This window comes from Suncus etruscus, chromosome 11 (genome assembly GCF_024139225.1).
Source record: "Suncus etruscus isolate mSunEtr1 chromosome 11, mSunEtr1.pri.cur, whole genome shotgun sequence".
Lineage (NCBI taxonomy): Eukaryota > Metazoa > Chordata > Mammalia > Eulipotyphla > Soricidae > Suncus > Suncus etruscus.
The window spans coordinates 54,057,723-54,079,088 of record NC_064858.1 but is presented as its reverse complement, the minus strand read 5'-3'; the positions used below and the strand labels follow the sequence as shown (position 1 = coordinate 54,079,088).

The window sequence follows — 21,366 nt, the reverse complement described above, 5'->3', positions numbered from 1 at the left end:
TGAAACCATTATTTGAGACATATTTAATAAGTATTTGTTTGACTGGAAAATTATTAAATAAATTGTTTAAACTTACTTAAAGAATTACAGGTATTTCATAGATGAAAACGTGCTGTTGAACAAGACCAAATACTGAACTTGACAATTTGAAATGATTTTATATATGTGGCAAAAATAGCCTTCTTTGATTTCTGGTCTCTTCAGCTGCTCCCAAGATCAGCTACTCTGCCTAGTCCTTCCATTAGTCATTTCTGCTATATTTCATTCTCCAATAGGACTGAGATTTAAGGCACTCTTGTCTTCTGAACTCTTGCTTTCACTGTCAGTTGAACAGGAAAAGCTGAAACTCTTCCATGGGTCTAGGTCATACCTGCCTTTAATAATAGTAAAATGCCAAGTCCATCTGTTCCAGTGAAAAGAATCCCAAAGAGAAGCATCAGTACCTGTCAGCTGAATTGCCTAAATCTGCTGACATCAAACATTTGTAAAAGTTAATCTCCAAGATAAAAAGAAATTAATTTCCTTGTTTATTCCCTCTAAAGAGCTCATTTCCCTCTGCTTCGAAAATGAATTACTGGAAATAGCATAAAGTATTACAAAAATTTAGTTTCTATTTCCAGAAAAGTAAATTCAGTCTCTGTGAGGAATTTAAAAATATTTGGACAGGAGCAATGTTTTAAGGCCATAAAGAAAATTAAAGAAGGATTATGTTCTTCACCCCTATCATTATCTCTCCCTAGCACATGGAGAAGGCCTTGGCAGGTCCCCCTGGATTCAGAGCAGGTGGTTTATATAATTTCTGGTCAAAGTAGAGCCATAGATTGGAGATTATGGTGCTGCCTAAAAAGAGACAAGAGAATGTGCCACTAATTTTTTTTCCCAAAAGGTTAACAATTAAGAGATGGGTTGGGCTTTCAGACTTAGGTGGATTGTGCTCGGACTTTGTTGCTCCCTAGCTGGCTGCTCTGACTTCAATGGATGATGTAAATATTTGGATAAGCATTTGGCTGTATGTGTCTGGAACTCACATTGAAGTTTAATTATAAAAGTGCCTGAGTTAATTCAACCATTAAAGAATGAGTTTGCATACGATTTGCATGCTTAAATACTAACACCTGGAATGTCCTTGTAGCTTCACCCCCAACCCAAGCCCTATTCCCATCCCTTGCCCCCAAACCTTGGTATTCCCAGCACTTAACATGTTTGTTCAGGCTTTTTGGAAAACTGCCTGTTGAGCTCTGCTGAGATCTACTTCAGCTAAACTGTGACTGACAGTGCTTTTGTGAAGAGCCGATGCTTGATTTGAATTGCTGCATCCACAGACTCTGGATCAAAGGATCTTTTGATGTCTTTCAAGCTCCTCCCTTGTATCTTTCCACGGAGTTGTGTGCAAACTTCTGTTGTTTCGTCAGCAGTGTTCCTGTGACTTTACTGTACAGCTGTTCTCTCTGTTATTGTTGCCTTTTCAAGGGAGGAGGGAGAAGGGAAGGAATCAAATGATGACTTGGAGAGATTGTGGGTGGGGGCGCTCTTTGAATTAAGGATTTATAGCTGCACATTTCCAGAGTTCTAACTTTAGGTTTTTACACTCAACTTCAAAATTAGATTGGACACTCCAGGCCGTACATTTTGAATTTTATCTGAATTTTTGATAGTAAACTATAGCCATGAAAATAAAGACTTGAGAGATCATAAATATCTAGGTCTTTGAGAGAGAAAGAAAAGTTCAAAACAGGAAGTCAAAGGTAAAAGCTTAATTCGAAACTGAACTCCCAGTTACTGTTTTTACAAAATAAAAATCAATCTCAGTAGAAAACTCAAGAATCAGTGATGATTCATCAAATAGACAAAAAATGCTAAAGTAAATCTCCAAGAAAGGTTTAATATTAACAGTCAAAGGATAGGAGAACCAAATCAAATGGAGCTTGTAAATCTGCAACTAAAAAGAAGCCACATACAGACCAGCTCAGAGCAGAGCACAACAGAGAGGAGAGAGGTTAGCTGGTCATCTACTCCAGTGCTAAGCCGGGGAGTCAGAGTGAAGCTTACTTTGCCCAGACTGCACAGAAAGAACTGAAACATTCTTCCTCAAAACATGCATCTTGCTTAAGCTCTTCCTAGAGAATTGCAGTTCCCAACTTTTGGTGGTTTCTAGAGCCATTCAAAGAATGTGATAAACACTAGAATGTTTCTCCCCGCAAAACTTGCAACTGTCTCCAGAATTTTATATTATCCTAAAATCGTGGAAAATCCAATATTGTCAATGCACTTGCTCATAGTTTTATAGAATTTGGTTTCTAGCAGAGCTTTTGCTTGGTTTTGGACCTCATGAGACCTTCTTGTAATCTTCCAATCACTGAGGTCATTTCTTAGAGTTCTTTAGAACCAACAAACTCCAGGTTAGGAAACTGTGGCTTTGAAAATCTCCTTGTGGTCTGTCTAGTTTTTGTTACATCCAAATGAGACCAAAGAACTTTGAAAAGGCAGAATTTCAAAGCTGTGAGAAGAGCAAAAATCTCCCATTATCATGCCTCACAATAGAGTCCAGAAAAAACCTGCAAAAACTGTAACTTTTGGCCTTTCAGATGCTCATACTTTTAATAAAGCAATGAGGCGAATTCTCATGAAATGGAAGTGTATGTAATGTTGAAATGTCTTTTTGTCTTAGGCCTGAGCATGTGCTAGTCTGGGCACCAGGATCCTCAGGTACATGATTAGGCTCCTAAGAGAAAATGTGAATTTAAATATTTTATCTTAGTCCAGAACGATAGTACAGAGGGTAAGGTACTTGCCTTACTTGCCTTACATCTGGCCGACCCAAATTTGATCACTGGTATCACATATAGTCCCCTGAGCCCCACTAGGAGTAATTCCTGAGCAGAGAGCCAAGAGAAAAACCCTGAGCACAGAGCACAGAGTAATCCCTAAGCACTACAAGTGTGACCAAAAATTAATAAATAATAAAATAGTAATGAATATTGAGTCTATCAAGATACTGTCACCATAACATCATAAAAATACTAATGAATTCTGATGTGAGGAGCTAGTTATTACCCTTTAGTATGCTTTTTTTCTCTATATTTTAGTATAAAAATTATATCTCACTCCAAAATTATATTTTCTCCAGACAAAAACAAGTTGTGTAACATGATATCACCTATCCTGCTTGGGTATGGAAATATATGAAATGGAATATACTGACTATAATAGCAAGTAAAACTAAATGTTAAAAACAGTGAAGTCTAGAGCAGAAAGGAAAGGCTTCCTGATTGTATGTTTTTTTTCTGTTGTAACAAAATTAAGAATTGATACATCATATATGATACCTTCATATTTGGTTTTTTTTAAATTGAATTCATCTTTGAGTGTCATCCTCAAGCTAAATAATTCAACTTTTCTCACACATCAAAGTCAAGTTAGTTTTTGCAAAATATGATGCTAAGACATATAAAATCATAGTAAATGGTACAAGCATTTATCTACAGATAACACCCAAGAGTATTTTTACATGTATAATTTATGTGGATAAGATGAACTCAGGTTAGTGATGGGGAATGAATTTTGTCTGCTACTTGTGTTACCTCTAGAATAAATCTGATTTTCAGACAGGAGACTGGGGAGAACCTTCTATCACTTTGCGACCCCCAAATGAAGCAACCGCCTCCACTCCAGTGCAGTACTGGCAGCATCACCCAGAAAAGCTCATCTTCCAGTCTTGTGATTACAAAGCTTTTGTAAGTCACCCCCAAATCACTCTTTGAGCATCAGTGGGTATATTTTCTCTTGTTTACTTTCACATGGAAAAGATAACTATCCCCTCTCCTTTTTGGTACCTTTTAGTCTTAGAAGTTTATAGTCCTTTTGACCACCTTTTTATATAGCTGGCTCTTTTGAATGGGAAGCAGTTCTAAGATGAGAAGCACACTTCTAGCACATAAAGATATATATTCTAGTGATCTCAGAGCTGAGGTTTCCCACTTTCAATTAATGACAAATTCTTTCCATCATCATTTGTAGATGGCTGAATTGACCTTTGGTTTTTTTGTTTGTTTGTTTTGGGGTCACACCCAGCAGCACTCAAAAAAAAAAAAAACTCAGCAGCTCTAGACTCAAAAATCGTTCCTAGCAAGCTCAGGGGACCATATGGGATACCAGGATTTGAATCACTGACCTTCTGCATGCAATGCAAACGCCTTACCTCCATGCTATCTCTCTGTCCCAAGAATTGACCTTTTTTTTTTTTTAAAGTAATTTACACAGTAGGTACTGGAGAGTTAGGCCAACAGGTGGCATGTGTGCATGGAGAAGCACTACAGGGTCCCCCCACAAGTACAGAACCAGGAATAGTGTGCAGATATGAGAGGGAAAGAAGAATGGGAGGAAGAGACCATATAGAGTTCTGATTTTGAGGAAATTGGGAGGAAAAAATAAGCCCCCTTTTGGGACTTCCAAAGCCAAAAAAGTGAGTGCCAGATAGATAGCACAGTTGTCAGGGAAGCATAAGCTGACCCAGTCCCCAGTAAAGTATGGCCCCCTAACACTGCCTCGTGTGTGGCCACTGTTGATGCAGTCCTGCTGGCACCTGAAGGCCCAAGCATGCTCTAGCCCTGGGATTAAATCATTGGCCGAGGAGCAGTTTCACAGTTAACCAGGGCTTCCCAGAACCAGAGTGGCATTTTTCCCAAGGCAGGCTGGGGTCCATCTTTCTGAAAAGTAATATTTTCATCCTACCTGCCTCCTACCTCTTGTTCTAAGAAATCTATGTGTGGGACAGTAGAGATAGTAAACCTCATTACTTCACACATCCCAACATGGATTCTATCCTGATCTGGATTTTATAAACCCTCTATAAGGCCCTGGTATCCAATAAATTTCCCCAAGCACTTTCAGGAGATTCTGGAATGCAGATACAGGGGTAGCCCTTGAACACTGCAGGGTGTGGCCCCAAAACAAAACAAACAAAACAATCTTTGCAGCAGAGGCTCAGCTCTCACTCTGTTGGACCCCAGAGAGGTACACCCTTCTCTCCATCCCTCTTCCCTTCCTTTCTCAGGTGCATTTCCCTAAGGCATGCAGCTGTGAATGAGGAAATATCCAGACTCCAGCATCTCATTCTGGAGAAGAGCCTCACATTAATTACCTATACAGCCAACTACCCATGTTGCTTAGCTTCTCAGCTGTCTCCTGCAGCCCTATAATTACAGAAAGAGTAGTGGGATTTATTTTTGCAGACATCATTGCCTAGGGGAAAAGGGGGGGCATTTTTAGATGCCCCAATTTGCAGTTAAATATGATGTGAAAGATGGCATCTTTAGAAAATGCTGCACTTTTATTATCAAGAGCAATTACAGCCTCCCAGAATGATGGTAAAGTCTGCTGCATTCTCTTTAAATTCACTTATTTGTTAAGATTAGTAACTGTTAGTTTCTAAAAATTATGTGACAGTTTGTAGCCAGGAAGCCTCACTAGTAGGACTTCCACAATTTGATTTCAAGTCATTACTCATAAGTATGTGTTTCATAAATCACTGCCCTTTTTTGTTTTGTATTGTAGTATTTAGGTTCTATGCTGATAAAAGAGCTCAGGGGGACAGAATCAACCCAAGATGCCTGTGCGAAAATGCGGGTAAGTTTGCCAAACACTTTTATTTCTAGTCTGTGAAATACTAAATACTGGGTATAGATACAAATTGCCACTTTCAGATCAGTATTTTCTTCATCTGTTGGTCTACTGAATCATGCTGTTGTTACATAAAAAGGTGTTTGAGCTTTGTTCATGTTTCTAGTTGAGTTGATCTCACTGTGGTTTGAGTTGTTTGATATATCTATGCCATGTTATCTTTGCTCTTGAAGATTTAAAGCCAGTGGCAGCTACATAGATCATTTTCTAGAACAGGGAAAAAACAATAATGTGTTTTTTTGCAAGAGAATGTTTTAAGCACCACTGCATACATTTACTGAAAATAAAAAAAAATTAGTTATATAAAATTACTAAATACAGAAATATTGAGACCATAGCATATAAGACAGTAATTGAGAGCATAATATTCTTTTCGATGTCTGAATTAGTGCCCTTTAATGGAGCGATACCCACTGGTGCTAAAGGCTGACTCCTGACTCTATTCTTAAGGATCACACCTGGTGGGATTCAGGAAACCATATGGCAGGGGTCTCAAACTTGTGGCCCACGGGCCATTTACGGCCCTCCGTACAACATTTTGTGGCCCGCGGCCAGCCTTCAAATATCACAGTATTCGCAATTATTCGCTTACTGAATAATTGCAATAAAAATCGCATTAGTAAGACCTTTCTCCCTAGCCTGGGGAGTGCTGGGAGGCTTGGAAGGCCCCCAGCCAATCTTGTCTTTTCCCCCTGACTCCAGGCCTTCCCTGGGTGCTAGTTCAGATAGCCAGAAGTGAGTTCAGGTGGACTCTTAGTGGTCCTCAGGCTTCCCCCCTCCCTCCGTACTCCAGGGGGGAGGTGCATGGGGAGGAGGGCGGGCAGACATCTGGCTTCCAGTTTCCTCCTTGATTCTGGAGACCAGTTTTTGCCAGGTATAGGGTTTTTCTCCTCTGGACTTCAGTCCTTCCCTGGGCGCCAGTCTAGGTGGACTCTATAGGGGTCAACAGGCTTTCCCCCTATCTCTCCCTACACTAATGGGAATGCGCTCTGGGAGGAGGGCAGGCCGTTCTAGCACTCGTTTATGTTGGGACAATCAGTGGAAATTTTTTCTCCTTGTTTTTATATTGATAGTATTGTATGCATATATTCTATATATCCATAATATCCATCTTGTATTGTGACCATGATATTGCCCTACAAAGCTCATTTCTAATATTTTACTGTCTCAGTCCCAACCCTTACTTCCCCCCATCTTCCCATGTAGGTGCAGCTAAAGACATGAAGCTCACCACATAGAGTGATAAGTGCAGTTAGAGAAATAACTACACTGAAAACTATCATAACAATGTGAATGAATGAGGGAAAAAGAAAGCCTGTCTCAAGTACAGGTGTGGGTGGGGTGGAGAGTAGGTAGATCTGGGAAATTGGTGGTGGGAATCCTGCACTGGTGAAGGGGGTGTTCTTTACATGACTGTAATCATACAACTACAATTATATTTGTAATCACAGTGTTTAAATAAAGATAATTTTTAAAAAATAGCATTAGTAAGAAAAAAAATCACATTAAACATTCGCATACCCCGAGCAGTTTCGTTCGGGGTATGCAAATGTTTAATGCGATTTTTTCTTACTAATGCGATTTTTTATTGCGAATATTTGGTAAGCGAAATCCCTTATGCGGCCCTGCCTCACCCTGACTTTGTTTCCTGTGGCCCCCAAATAAATTGAGTTTGAGACCCCTGCCATATGGGGTGCTGGGGATTGAACTTGGGTTAACGTTATACAAAACAAAAATTCTACCGACTATACTTTTACTCCAGCTTCTAGTCTCTTTTTTAATAGAACATTTAATTCGGTTGAATAATGTAAAGGGCTGTAAATGAGGGAAGAAATGACAGGTCCAAGAATGCTGCTTAGGAGTGTTAGATTCCTTTGAGTCCATCTAAACCAAACCACATGTCACTCATTCCACACATCCCTCCTGCCTTTTCTCTCACACCTGCCTCATTCTTACTTCCTGCAAAACAGATAAAAGGACACAGTCATATATGCCTGACAGTGGTAATGAAGAGTATCAGAAGAATTCAGTATAGCAACTAGGCAGAGCTGAAACTAAGATCAAGGATCCTTAACTTTCATTTGGAGTCATTTGGTAGTTAGTCTTATATTTCACATAAGTACTTTTGGATGGAAAGTATTGAAACGCATATATAGCTGAAGCAAGGGAAGGAGACTCAGTGTCAGTTAATGCCTTGAGATGTATGAGACCTTGTGTTCAATCCCCAATACACTCCTATCTGAAAGAAAAAGTGAAAAACATGTAATTGAACTAAGAGCACTAAGTCTGAAAGGTAACATCCATTGAAGATAGCTAAAAATGTATGAAATCATCATGAACTGAAGTTCAGCCTATGATTTCTAGACTTAAGACTGAAACTCTCAACTCCAATGAATTTTTATCTCAGAAACTGTTAAGATAAAACATCTCTGGTACTTATCATGAAGTTAGAGTTCTGCTTCCTGACTTCAGGGATCCTTGTCCCTCATTATCAGAACTGATATTGAGATGCCAGTGTGCCACCTTTTCTTGTCTACGCTGAGGACGTCACCTGCTTATCACAGCTCATCTTTACCATGAATCCATGAGAGGAGTGTGGCCATTATTCCCATTTTACAGATGAGAAAACTGACCCTTAGGTTAAACCCTCACAGGGGAGCACAACAGTTAACCTGTTTATCTGGGGCTCAGATTGAAATGTGTGTAACCCCAAGACCCACACTGCTAAATCCTGCAAATCCCCTGCTTCCCGCATTCTCTAGTCTGGAAGCCCTTTAGGATTCCTGCTGGTTTCATAATTCTAGAAACATGGCTTCTAAATATATATTTATTTTTACTTTGGGGCCACACCCAGTAGTGCTCAGGGATTACTCCTGGCTCTGTGCTCAGAAATTGCTCCTATTAGGCTCAGGGGACCATATGGGATGCCAGGGATTGAACCCGGGATCAGCCATATGCAAGGCAAATACCCTGCTGCTGTGCTATCTCTCAGGCCCCTAAATGTATATCTTATCTCAATGTTGTCACCAAAGAATGATTAGAAATAGGAACATTTTTCAATCTTCATAATGCACACTCCTAAGAATTTCATTTGGCATCTCTGAATTAATACTATTTACTAGATTATCTGGGTCCTGCTACTTCAATGCTCTAATCAGCATAAATAGGCCGAGTGTTTACAGCACTATTTAAAACACACACAACAATTCTCTTATTTGAATTTCAGCTCATTTTTTGAAATTAAGTGGATCTTAAAATTCCATTCTTTCAGCAATAGCAAAGCTGTATTAGTAGTCTCAAGGAAGAATAATTTAGTTAAATACCTGTCTGTTGCTTAAAATGAACTAGAAAAAAGAACACTATTTAAAAGCTTTTTTTTTATTGTTTTTTGGGCCACACCCATTTGATGCTCAGGGGTTACTCCTGGTTATGCACTCAGAAATCACTCCTGGCTTGGGAGGACCATATGGGACGCCGGGGGATCGAACCGCGGTCCGTCCTATGCTAGCACTTGCAAGGCAGACACCTTACCTCTAGCGCCACCTTCCTAGCCCCTATTTAGAGCTTTTTTTTTAATTTTTAAATATAATTTTTGTTTTGAATAAAGTGGCTTACATATTGTTGACAATATTTTAGGTACATATTTACATAAAATCAGGGGGATTCCCATCACCGATTTGTCCCCCCTATACCTCTGTTTTCTTTCTACCTCCCAAATCCTCCTCTCTCACCCCCGGGGCTGCTAGAAAATGTGGTCCCCTCTGTAGCTAGTTTACTATTATTAGTCTTGCACCTGTTTGGTCTTGGTGCCTCCCTTATTTCCCACTCGAACTGGGAGGCAGGACGATAGGTCCAGGAGTGGGATTTATGATGAAGTCTTTCTTCCTTGTCGTTCTAGAAGTTCTGTTCCCTCAGTGTCATTTTAATCTATCTTCTGTGGTTGGTGGTCTTGGTCTTTGCACTGATCCTAGGATGGAACCTAGGATAGCGTCTTTCATTGTGTTTCCAGAAGCCCCATTCCGTTGCAATTGTCTCAGCCAGATCTTTGGAACTGGGGATCATGGTTGTGCAGGTCATAATTCAGACCCTAGACTGGGGCTTTTTATTGGTCCCAAGTTATATACAGTCCAGTCATGGTTCTAGTAGCCAGTCATCTGTAAATCGCGATCTTGGCTTTTGGACCGACCAAAGGGTGACAAGTCTTCTGATTTTGTCTTATCGTTAGCTGGTGAGGTAGGATAACCTGCTCTTAGGTCAAGTTGTTCCCATTTTCCTCGTTGTCAGGATATCATATTAGAGCTGGCACTTGTTGTTGGCCCAGCAGTATTAAGGATGTCCCGGTTGGGATTTGTTTCCCATAGCTGTTGTGAGGAACTTTGTCGTTTCTATGTCTGGGATCCAGGATTCAAGGCTGGAAGGATGGTGTCTAATCACCTGGGGTCTAAGTTGGGTCCGCATGACATATTTTCAAGGTGGGAGATATCCCTGTATTGTAAACTAGTATGAGTTCTTATCCCTAGTAGATAAGAGCTCGTTTTTATATATAGGATTTCCCCTTTTATTAGTGTGCGTTTGCAGGGAGGAATGGTGCTACATTATATTGTCGGTTCATTTGGGGGTGGACAGAGAAGAAAACAGAAACAGGTCACACACCCAAAAAAGATAAAAATAGGAATAAAAATATATGTGTTCACTTATGTATATGTAGAACAAACATTTGTAAGAAAAATGAATTAAAGTAATTAAAGGAACAAAGTGATGCAAGAGACTACTTTACTTTTGGGGATAAGCAGGTAAAGAGGTGATATAATACAGGTCTTATACTTATGTTGAAAGTTTAGGTTTCCCCATTGTCTTTTGGGATTTTCTTGTGGTGTGTGGGTTCCCAGGCACCTTTTCATCACAGCTTCTGATCTTCTTGAGATTGGTAAAGATTTGCGGCAGGAAGGTCTTGGAAGAGCTCTTGCATTGGGGATACTTTTAGAGCTAAGTCTGGTTTCAAGTAACAGTCCATGTTAGGGGGAGATGGTAGGGAGGGCCACGCAGCCTGAGTTCACAGGGGAGTTGGTTGCCTTTTCTTGCAGGGGATGAGGTGTGGGTTTGACTGGGTGTCCCTTTGCTTGGGTGCTGGGTACTGGTTCGTTGGGGTAGGAGGTCAGTCTTGATGCCTAATGGATTAAGAACTGAGGGTGAAGAGTTTTAATACGGTAGGAGGTCTGGATGGGATTGAAGGGTAAAGGGATAGTTGGATTTCCAAAGGGGGGAAAGGGAAAGTATATGGAAGGGGTAGGAAGGAAGAAAAGAGAAAATACATTAGAAAGAAAGGAAGAAGAGGAAAGAAAAAAAGGAAAAGAGAAGAAAGGTATAGAAAAGAAAAATAAAAAAGAAAGTAGGGAGAAGAGAGGAGAAAATAGCAAGGGAATGCTAGTTTGCTTGAATGTGTTTGAAGAGTAGGGCCTGTAGTATAAGTTTGTACGTCACAGTTGCTGCTTCGGTGGTCTGACTGGTCACGTGCTTCAAATCCTAAAAGAAGGTATAACCTAGAGATAAAGTGTATGTTAAAGAGTTTTCTCGGGACATTCTTGTAGTGCAAGCTGGGTATGGTAACTCGTGTGACTGGGCCCCAAGATGCCATCTTAGTTTGTCCACCCTTTGTATCCAAGAACGCCTGTGGATAGAAAAACTGAGAAGTTATTTTAAATATAGTAAGATTAAGGCATTAAAACATAGTGTTATGAGATATTTCCATTGGAGTCAGTGATTTCTGTGGTGTTCTTTACCTGTGATCCTATATAAGATCCCTAAGGGATTATTATGGGCCTTTGTATTAGAAGGCTGATTACATACCTGTTCTCTCAATGCTGCTGTTTCTGCTATTGCTGGTTTCTTTGTGGTATAATGTGTTGTCAAGAGTTTGTCTTGCTCCTTTTTCTTGTATTTTGGACCCTACTCCCAAGTATATGTTGACTACTACAGTGTTTGGAGTTTCTACCCTGTTAAACCCTGTTATTTGGTTGTTGAGTATTAGTTATATATAAGGTGTATGTTCTAGGTGCTTCAGAATAGTGCTATCATAATGTGTTTATCTTTCGTCTTCTGACTTACTTCGTTTAACATAATATGTTCTAGGTCCATCCACGTTGCTGCAAAGTCTGTGATTGTATCATTTCTGACTGCCATGTAGTATTCCATTGTGTATAGATACCACATCTTAATGATCCATTCATCTGTTGTTGGGCATCGAAGTTGGTTCCAGGACTTGACTATTATACTGAGTGCTGCGATAAATAGTGGGGTGCACACATACTTTGGAATGAATGTCCTTCCAACTTGGGGGTAGATACCTAGGAGAGCAATTGCTGGGTCAAATGGCAGCTCAATTTTGAGTTCTTTGAGCACTCTCCAGACTGTTCTCCATAGGTGTAGAACTAGGGGGCATTCCCACCAGCAGTGGATGAGAGTGCCTTTCATACCGCATCCCCGCCAACAAAGATTGTTCCCATTATTTTTGATGTGAGCCATCCTCACTGGTGTAATGTGGTACCTCATTGTTGTCTTGATTTGGATCTCCCTGAAGATTAGTGAAGGTGAGCATGTTTTCATGTGTTTGTTGGCCATCCTCTGTCTTCCTCAGAGAAGTGTCTATTCATTTCATCTCCCCATTTTTTATGGCTTTATTTGGTTTTAGGGGGCTCAGCTTTCTGAGTGCTTTGTATGTTCTAGATATCAGCCCTTTATCTGATATGTCGAGTGAAAAGATTTTTTCCCATTCTGTTAACTGTCTTTTTGTGTTAAGTAAGGTTTCTTTTGCCATGCAGAAGCTTTTTAGTTTGATGTAGTCCCATTTGTTTATGTTTGATGCTAAAGTTCTTGCCATTGGTGTTCCATCTCGAAGACCTTTTTGATATATTGGTCTTCGAGTGTTCTGCCTATTTTATTCTCAATAAACTTTATAGTTTAGGGTCTGATTTCAAGGTCTTTGATCCATTTTGAGTTGACTTTTGTATAAGGAGTGAGGTATGGGTCAATTTTCACTTTCGTACATGTGGTTTTCCAGTTGTACCAACACCATTTGTTGAATAGACTTTCTTTGTTCCATTTCAAGTTCTTGCCCCTTTTATCAAATATTAGTTGGCTGTATATCTGGGGATTTATGTCTGGGAATTCTGTTCTGACCCACTGGTCTGAGGTCCTGTCTCTGTACCAGTACCATGCTGTTTTGATAACTATGGCTTTATAGCATAGTTTCAAGTTAGGTAAGGAGATGCCACCAGCTTCTTGTTTTTCAGTATGTGTTTGGCTATCCTGGGTCTTTTGTGGTTCCATATGAATTTTGTGATTGATTGTTCTAATTCTTTAAAGAATGATGTCTGAATTTGGATTCGGATTGCATTATATCTATACAGTAGTTTGGGTAGGATAATCATTTTGACTATGTTATTTCTACCTATCCATGAGCATGGGATGTTCTTCCATTTCTTATGATCCTCTTCAATTTCTTTCTGGAGTGTTTTAAAGTTTCCCTGGTATAGATCTTTCACTTCCCTTGTAAGGTTGATTCCTCGGTACCTGATATTTTTTGATACTATTTTAAATGGAATTGTATTTTTGATCTCTCTCTCCTCTACTTCATTGATTGTATATAGAAAAGCTATTGTCTTTTGTGTATTGACTTTGTATCCAGCCACTTTACTGTATTGATTAATTGTTTCTAGGAGTTTTACTGTGGACTCTTTAGGGTTTTCAATGTATATCATCATATCATCTGCAAATAGATAGTTTGAGTTCCTCTTTTCCAATTTGGATTCCTTTGATTCCCTTCTCTTGTCGGATTACTATTGCTCGGACTTCTAAGGTTATATTGAATAAGAGTGGAGAGAGTGGACAGCCTTGCTAGTTCCTGACCTTAGTGGGAATGCTTCTAGTTTCTTGCCATTAAGTATAATGTTGGCTGTAGGCTTTTCATAGATAGCTGTAACTATCTTGAGGAAGGTTCCTTCTAACCCTATTTTGCTGAGTGTCTTTAACATGAAAGAGTGTTGGATTTTGTCAAAAGCCTTCTCTGCATCGATTGATATGATCATGTGGTTTTTGTCTTTCTTGTTGTTGATGTGATGTATAATGTTGATTGATTTGCATATTTTGAACCAACCTTGCATTCTGGTATAAAACCCACTTGGTCATGATGTATGATCTTTTTGATGAAGTGCGGGATTCGGTTTGCTAAGATTTTGTTGAGTATCTTTGCATCTATGTTCATTAGTGAGATTGGTCTATAGTTTTCTTTCTTGGTGGGGTTTTTGCCATCTTTGGGGATGAGTGTGATATTAGCCTCATAAAAGGAGTTGGAGAGGATTCCTGTTTTATCGATGGTATGCAAGAGCCTATGGAAAAGTGGTAGTAAGTCTTCTCGGAATGTTTGATAGAATTCACCTGTAAATCCATCTGGGCCTGGACTTTTGTTCTTAGGGAGTTTCTTAATTACAGCTTCAATTTCCTCTGAGGTGATTGGTCTGTTTAGGCTTTCTAGGTCTTCCTTTTCCAATCTTGGAAGATGGTATTTTTCCAAGAATCTGTCGATTTCTACTGGGATTTCTAGCCTAGCTGAGTATAGTTGTTCATAATATGATCTCATGATATGTTGTATTTCTTGGGTTTCTGTTGTACTCTCTCCCCTTTCATTTATGATCCTATTGATTTGGGTGTTTTCCCTCTTTTTTAGTGAGTTTTGCCAGTGGTTTATCTATCTTGTTTATTTTTTTGAAAAACCAACTCCTGGTCTCATTGATTTTTTGTATTATTTTCTTAGTTTTTATGTTGTTTATTTCTGCTCTGGTTTTTATTATTTCTTGCCTTCTGGTTGTGGTTGGATTTTTCTGCTGCTGTTGTTCCAATTCCTTGAGGTGATCCTTTAAACTGTTGATTTTGACATTTTCCTGTTTCTTGATATAGGCCTATATTGCTATGAGTTTCCCCCTAATTACTGCTTTTGCTGTGTCCCACAAATTTTGACAAGTTGTCTCTTCATTATCATTTGTTTCAAGGAATCTTTTTATTTCTTCCTTGAGTTGCTCTTTGATCCAGCTGTTGTTGAGCAGCATGTTGTTTAATCTCCAGGTATTAGTTTTTCTCCATTGCTTCTTCTTGAAGTCAATTTTGACCTCTATTGCATAGTGATCTGATAGGGTGCTTCTAATGATCCTTACATTTGTGGTCTTATATAGGTTGGCTTTGTATCCTAAGACATGGTCTATTCTGGAGAAGGTTCCATGTGAGCTTGAGAAGAATGTATATTCTGCTTTCTGCGGATGGAGGGCCCTATATAAGTCTATTAGCCCTAGATCTTCTATTTTTTCATTTAGAGCTCTTATTTCTTTGCTATTTTTCGGTTTGGTGGATCTGTCCTGTGATGATAGTGGAGTATTGAGGTCCCCTACTATTATCACGTTTCCCTTCATGTGTTTCTCCAGGTTTGCAAGCAGTTGCCTCACATATTTTGCTGGCTCTACATTAGGTGCATAAATATTGACAAGGATTAGTACTTCTTGATCTAGTATTCCCCTGATCAGTAAGTAGTGTCCCTCTTTGTCCCTGATCACTTTTTTGAGGTTGAATGGAATTTGGTCTGATATAAGAATGGCTGTCCCTGCTCTTTTTTGTTTTCCATTGGCCTGAATAATTACTTTCCATCCTTTTATTCTAAGCCTGTGTTTATCCTGTAGTTGTAGGTGTGCTTCTTGCAGACAGCAGAAGTTCGGTTTATTTTTTTCTAATCCAGTTCTCTACTATGTGTCTTTTAATTGGAGAGTTTAGTCTGTTAACATTTAGGGAGATTATTGACAGAGATGATTCTTGTGCAGTTGTGTGGTGTAGGGTGGTTTTTGTTACAATTGGGGGTTTGGATTGTGTAATTCATCTCTGAGTAGGTTGCTTAGGATTGGCTTCAAGTTCGTTCTTGTTTGAGAATGTTTTTAGTCTGTCCTCCCATATGAATGATAGTTTTGCTGGGTATTGGACCCTAGATTGGAAATTTCTTTCATTCAGTCGTTTAAATATGTCATTCCACTGTCTTCTTGCTTGAATTATTTCAAATGGGAGATCTGGTTTGATTCTTATGTCCCTTCCTTTGTACTTGAGGGTTTTCTTCTCTCTATTGCTTTAAGGAGTTCATCTTTCTCTTTGTTTTTTGCCATTTGGATTACTATATGTCTTGGTGTTGGTTTATTAGGGTCTATTTTATTAGGGACTCTCTTCACTTCCTGGATTTGCACTGGTTTCTTTCCAGAGGGTGGGAAAGTTCTCTGCTATTATATCTCTGACTACTTGTTCTTCCCCTTTCCCTATTTCCTCCACTTCTGGTATACCCACAATTCTTAGATTGTTTCTTTTGTCCTTGTTCATTAGATATTGGACTTTTCCTTCCAGTGCTTTGCCTTTTATTTCTTTGTTGGTTTCTTGGTCATTTTTTTGTTTGCAGTTTTCCTTCGAGTTCTTCAATGGGCTTCTTCAACTCTGTGTTTCTGCTCGTAAGGCTTGTTACTTTGTCTTTTAATTCCTTCAATTCTTTTTGCATGGAATCTCTCATGTTCTTTAACGTTTCTTCTTTAATTTGGCTGATTTGTTCATCCATAGATTTCTTATACTCGGTAGCAAGCATTTCTTTTATCAATTCTTTCATTTCCTTCTTCATGGCTGCTTTTAGGTCTCCTTCCCATGGATCTGTGCATTTTGGTGGACTTGGAAACTTGCTAGGGTTTATCTCTGTATTTCCAGATATTAGGGTTATCCTTGATTTACCCATATTTCTTTGCATTTATTGGTGTGGTTTAGAGTGCTGTGCCTTCTAAATTCAGCCTGCTTTGGTCCCCTGTGGCATGGGGATGGGTCCCCTCCCTGAGCGTGGTTCTAGAGGGGGTTGTTGGGTGGGCTCGCTGAGGTTTGGCTCCTCCTGTGCTCTTTATGTGGCCTGGTTCATTGCTTTTCCCTTTTGTTGTCAGCTAGTGCAGGTCCTCTCCTGGGCACAATGGTGGAGGGCGCTGTTGAGCCTAGCTTCTTTGCCCCCTCCTCCCCTATCTGGAAGTCAGCCCTCCTTCAGTGGGCCTGGTCAATTTCCTTCTTATTCCTGCCAGCCGGTGCAGTTCTGCTCCTGGCCACAATGGTTGAGAGCGCTATTGAGCCTAGCTTTCTATCCTCCCTCCCCTTTCTGGAAGTCAATGGAGCTCCGCCCCCTCCTAGCCTCAGCAAAAGAAATTCCCGTAGTCAAATCCACCCAGTAACTGCCCTCAGCCCTTGGGAAGTCTCAGGTCCACTCCGGGGCTCAGGGGGATAGGCTGCTCTAGGTTAGCCAATAGTCCAGGTGGCAGGCCCACACTCACCCAGTCTATTGGTCCTAGCCCATTCCAGCGTCGCAGAGTGGGTCAGGTGCAGGGTTCTCCTCACCCGGTCTGCATTCAGCTCAGGCTCAGGGACGCGGGTGCGGCGCCGAGAAGCCTGTCTCAGGCTCCCATGTGGAGAGTGTGGAGGTGCCGGGGAAAGCACTCACCTGTGTGCTCTCCGCTAGGGCTTGGGGTCCCTAGGAGGGGCGCAGGATGCGGCCCTTCTTTTCCTCTTTTATACCTTAAAGTTCTCAGCTTTTCCAGATTGTCCTCCCAAATTCCATCTTCTGATGATGACACCTTTCTCGCTGGCTTAGAGTCCTCTGTCACAGCTCTTGCAGCTGTAACTCTGATTTACTCACCCAACTCCTTGCCCATCTAGCTCTTTAGAGCATTTTTATGACTGCTTCTCTGTGTATTTGTTTAGGTACTTTACATGAACACAGGAACTCTATTGCTTCTTAGAATATTTTACTTACTATCTTGATGAGATGGTAGCAGTCCTTGATAATGAAGCTCTAGGAACACTCAGCAAATTCATCAGCACCTTTATCTGAGACTACTCTAAAGTGAACTAGAGCTCTCTCCAACTAAATATGGTGCAGATCTCAACTTGCAGTTAGTTTTCAGCTTGAATCTGAAGTTGCTGCTTTCTCTGATTTTAGCATTTGGAACCCTTATAAGTGTGTGTGTGTGTGTGTGTGTGTGTGTGTGTGTATACATATATATGATATATATCAGTATAATCAAGTCTGCAGGAAATACTGATAAAACCTGATATACAGCAATATCATTCATCTAACTTAAATGTAGAATAAAATTTTACTTACTTTTTTTGGGTGTGGGCAAAAGAAAAAGAAAAGAATTACTCCTGGCTATGCACTCAGAAATCACTCTTGGCAGGCTTCGAGGACAGTGTGGGATGCCTGGGATAAACCTGGGTCGGTCGCATGCAAGGCAAACACCCTCCCCACTGTGCTATCACTCCTGCCCCACACTTACCTTACTTCTCACTGGAAAAAAATGTTTTCAGTTATTCATTATGCATTTTTAGCTGAAATTTAAATGATTTCCCCCATAAGAAATAAATTCAGTATTCTGAGAGCTATTTCCTTACACATACTTTGTTAATATGGAAGACCAAACTTGGCTTCTGCTCTCAACGACTTCCTAACTCAGTGAAGACCAACATCTTAAGATTTCAGTGCCGTACTCTAGCCAGGGGTCCTCAAACTTTTTAAACAGGGGGCCAGTTCACTGTCCCTCAGACCATTGGAGGGTCTGACTATAGTAAAAACAAAACTTATGAACGAATTCTTATGCACACTGCATATATCTTATTTTGCAATGAAGAAACAAAACAGATACAAATACAATATGTGGCCCGCGGGCCATAGTTTGAGAACCACTGCTAGACCAACAGAACTATCCCAGATGACACATAAAAACCAACACTTTGCCAGGTTCTGAACAAACAAACCCTTGTACCAATTTATGTATTGTTTTTTTTCTTTTTCTTTTTTCTTTTCATTACCTTTTTTCTTCCCCCTTTTCCTTCTTTCCCTTTTTCTTTCTTTCTTCCTCTTTCCTTTTATTTCCTTTCTTTTCTCTGAAAGCATATGTATAAGTGTTTATTCATCAAAAACTAGAAAATATATATATAACATTTCTTAGTTTCATGATAAATTCACAATCAGTTCATCTAGACAATAAATTAAATTCTCTTAACTAGTCATTTAACTTCTCAACAAAATTTCATGCAAAAATTTTTAATTTCCATGCATTCCAAAATATACTGATATAATCTTGTTATGTAAAATGAAATATAAGTTGGTTTGCATATAACAAGGGTCCAAAAATAACAGTGTCTTACTTAAGTTAGTTAGATATTTATTTCTGTTTCATCATTCTAAAGTAGATAGTATATACAGATTTTTGGGCACCTTTTTACATTTTTTTATTGTGGCCAAAATGAATTACAAATCTTTCACAGTAATATTTAAGGTACATAGTGACAATGAATCAGGGGGCATTCCCACCACCAGTGATGTTCTTCCTCCACCCCTGTTCCCAGCATGCATCCCATATCTCCCTCCTTTACCCCCCCCTCCAGTATACTAGAGTAACTGATACCCACTTGTATAGCTTGCTGTGGATTAGATATAGATTCTGTTGTCGCTGACATTGGGTTTGATGTTCAGGTCTGATCATTTTTTATTTCCACTAAATGTTCGTGAGAGTGTCTGGACCTGGTACCATTCATTTTCCTCCCCTCAATTTATGAGGCTGAAAGAGATGATTCAAGTAATGTGGTTCTGTTGGAGATATTGAAAAAGAAAAAAGAAAAGAAGAAAGAAAAAAACTAGGAGAGGTCCTTCTAGGTGTTATAAATATCAATTTAGAAGAGGGACAGGAAAAAAGAAGAAAAGGTAACAAAACAAAAACAATAAGAGAAAAACAAAAAAGCAATAACAAGAAAAATACAAAAAAAAACACAAAATTATTTCCTTCTTTCTTTTTTTCTTTTTTTCTTCGTTCTTTCCCTTTTCTTCTCTTATTCATTCAATTTTTAATTGAATCACTGTGATATACAAAGATATTTGTGACTGAATTTCAGGCAGTGTTCCAAAATCAGTCCCTTCACTAGTGTCCACTACTCTACACCATTGTCCCCAGTTTCTTTCCTGCCACTTCCCTCTGTCTGCCTCTGTGATAGGCATTTTTTTCCTTTCCTATTGTTCTAGTGTTCCCTTCCCAAACTTATCCCTAGCCCCCATCTCAATAACAAGCTTCCCACTAAAGATCAAGTCTTCTTTTCATGGCTTCTATAGCCTTTGGGCATTTGATAGTTCCCCTAGGAAGTTTCTTCATGTCCCACATATGAGAGATCATTCTGAGTACATCTGACTGATTTCACTCAACATGATACTCTCCAGTTCCATATGCATAGCAGGAAATTGCATGGCATCACCTTTTCTTATGGCCAAATAGTATTCTATTGTGTGTATATACCATAGTTTCTTTATCCAGTCATATGTTTATTGACATTTGGGTTATTTCCAGATTTTGACTATTGTGAATAATGATACATTGAACATAGTGCAAATTTTCTACTTTTTTTTTTGACTCTTGGGAATTCATGTATTCTAATATCTTTATTTAGGCACCATGATTACAAACATGTTTGCAGTTGGGTTTTAGTTATAAAAGAAGAACACACACCCCCTTCACCATTACAACTTTCCCACCACCAATCCCTGCCCATATTCCTCCTCCCTGCCCCACCTGTCTTTGAGACAGGCATTCTATTTATCTCACTCAATGTGATGATAGTTGTCAGTGTAGTTATTTCTCTAACTGAACTCACCACTCTTTGTGGTAAGTTTCATACCATGGGCCAGTTCTTCCAGTCCTCATCTCTATTGTCTCTGTGTATTATTACAATAATGTCTTTTATTTTTCTTAAATTTCATATATAAGTGAAACTATTATGTGTCTCTATCCCTTTGACTTATTTTACTCGGCATAATAGTTTCTATGTCCATCTATATATAGAAAAATTTCATGACTTCATATCTCCTGATGGCTGTATAGTATTCCATTGTGTAAATGTACCATAGTTTCTTTAGCCACTCATCTGTTGTCAGGCATCTGGGTTGTTTCCAGATTCTGGCTATTGTAAATAGTGCTGCAATGGAATTCATGTATTCTTGTTTTGTTTTGTTTTTGTCACAATTGACGGTGCTCAGGGGTTACTCCTGGCTCTACACTCAGAAATTGCTCCTAGTTCAGGGACCATATGGGATGGCAGGGATCAAACCCGCTTCTGTCCTGGATCAGCCACATGCAAGGAAAATGCCCTACCACTGTGCTACCACTCTGGCCCAGGATTTAGGTATTCTTGACATGAGTCTTGCTGCTTCCCCTACTATATATATGGAATCAAGGACTTGTCCAAAGTCACCTAGTCAGCTAGTGAAGCAAGGATTTGGACCAAGCAGTCTATCTCCCAAATCCTTGGGGTATTTTCTCTCTCTCTCTCTCTCTCTCTCTCTCTCTCTCTCTCTCTCTCTCTCTCTCTCTCTCTCTCTCTCTCCCCTCACTCCCTCTCACTCTCACTCCTTCTCCCTCTCTCCCTCCTTCTCCCTCTCACTCCTTTTCTCTCTCTCCCTCCTTCTCCCTCTCACTCCATCTCCCTCCCTTCCCCCAGTGGAACACTGATTGTCCTGGTTTCTGAAATAGTTAAAAAGGTGAACCATTGATATTGATAAATAGATTAGGAGTTTCAGAGTCTGTGTAAACTAGTAGGAGC

The 21,366-nt window shown here is 39.7% G+C and overlaps 1 protein-coding gene across 1 annotated transcript in view; it reads left to right on the top strand.

Annotated features, from left to right (window-relative positions):
* ANKS1B (ankyrin repeat and sterile alpha motif domain containing 1B) overlaps positions 1-21,366 on the top strand; it is a 1,587,094-nt gene that overhangs the window by 1,504,543 nt on the left and 61,185 nt on the right. Inside the window, 2 exon segments of the mRNA XM_049782864.1 lie at positions 3,606-3,734; positions 5,554-5,625. Of these exon segments, the coding sequence (XP_049638821.1) occupies positions 3,606-3,734; positions 5,554-5,625 (201 nt within the window).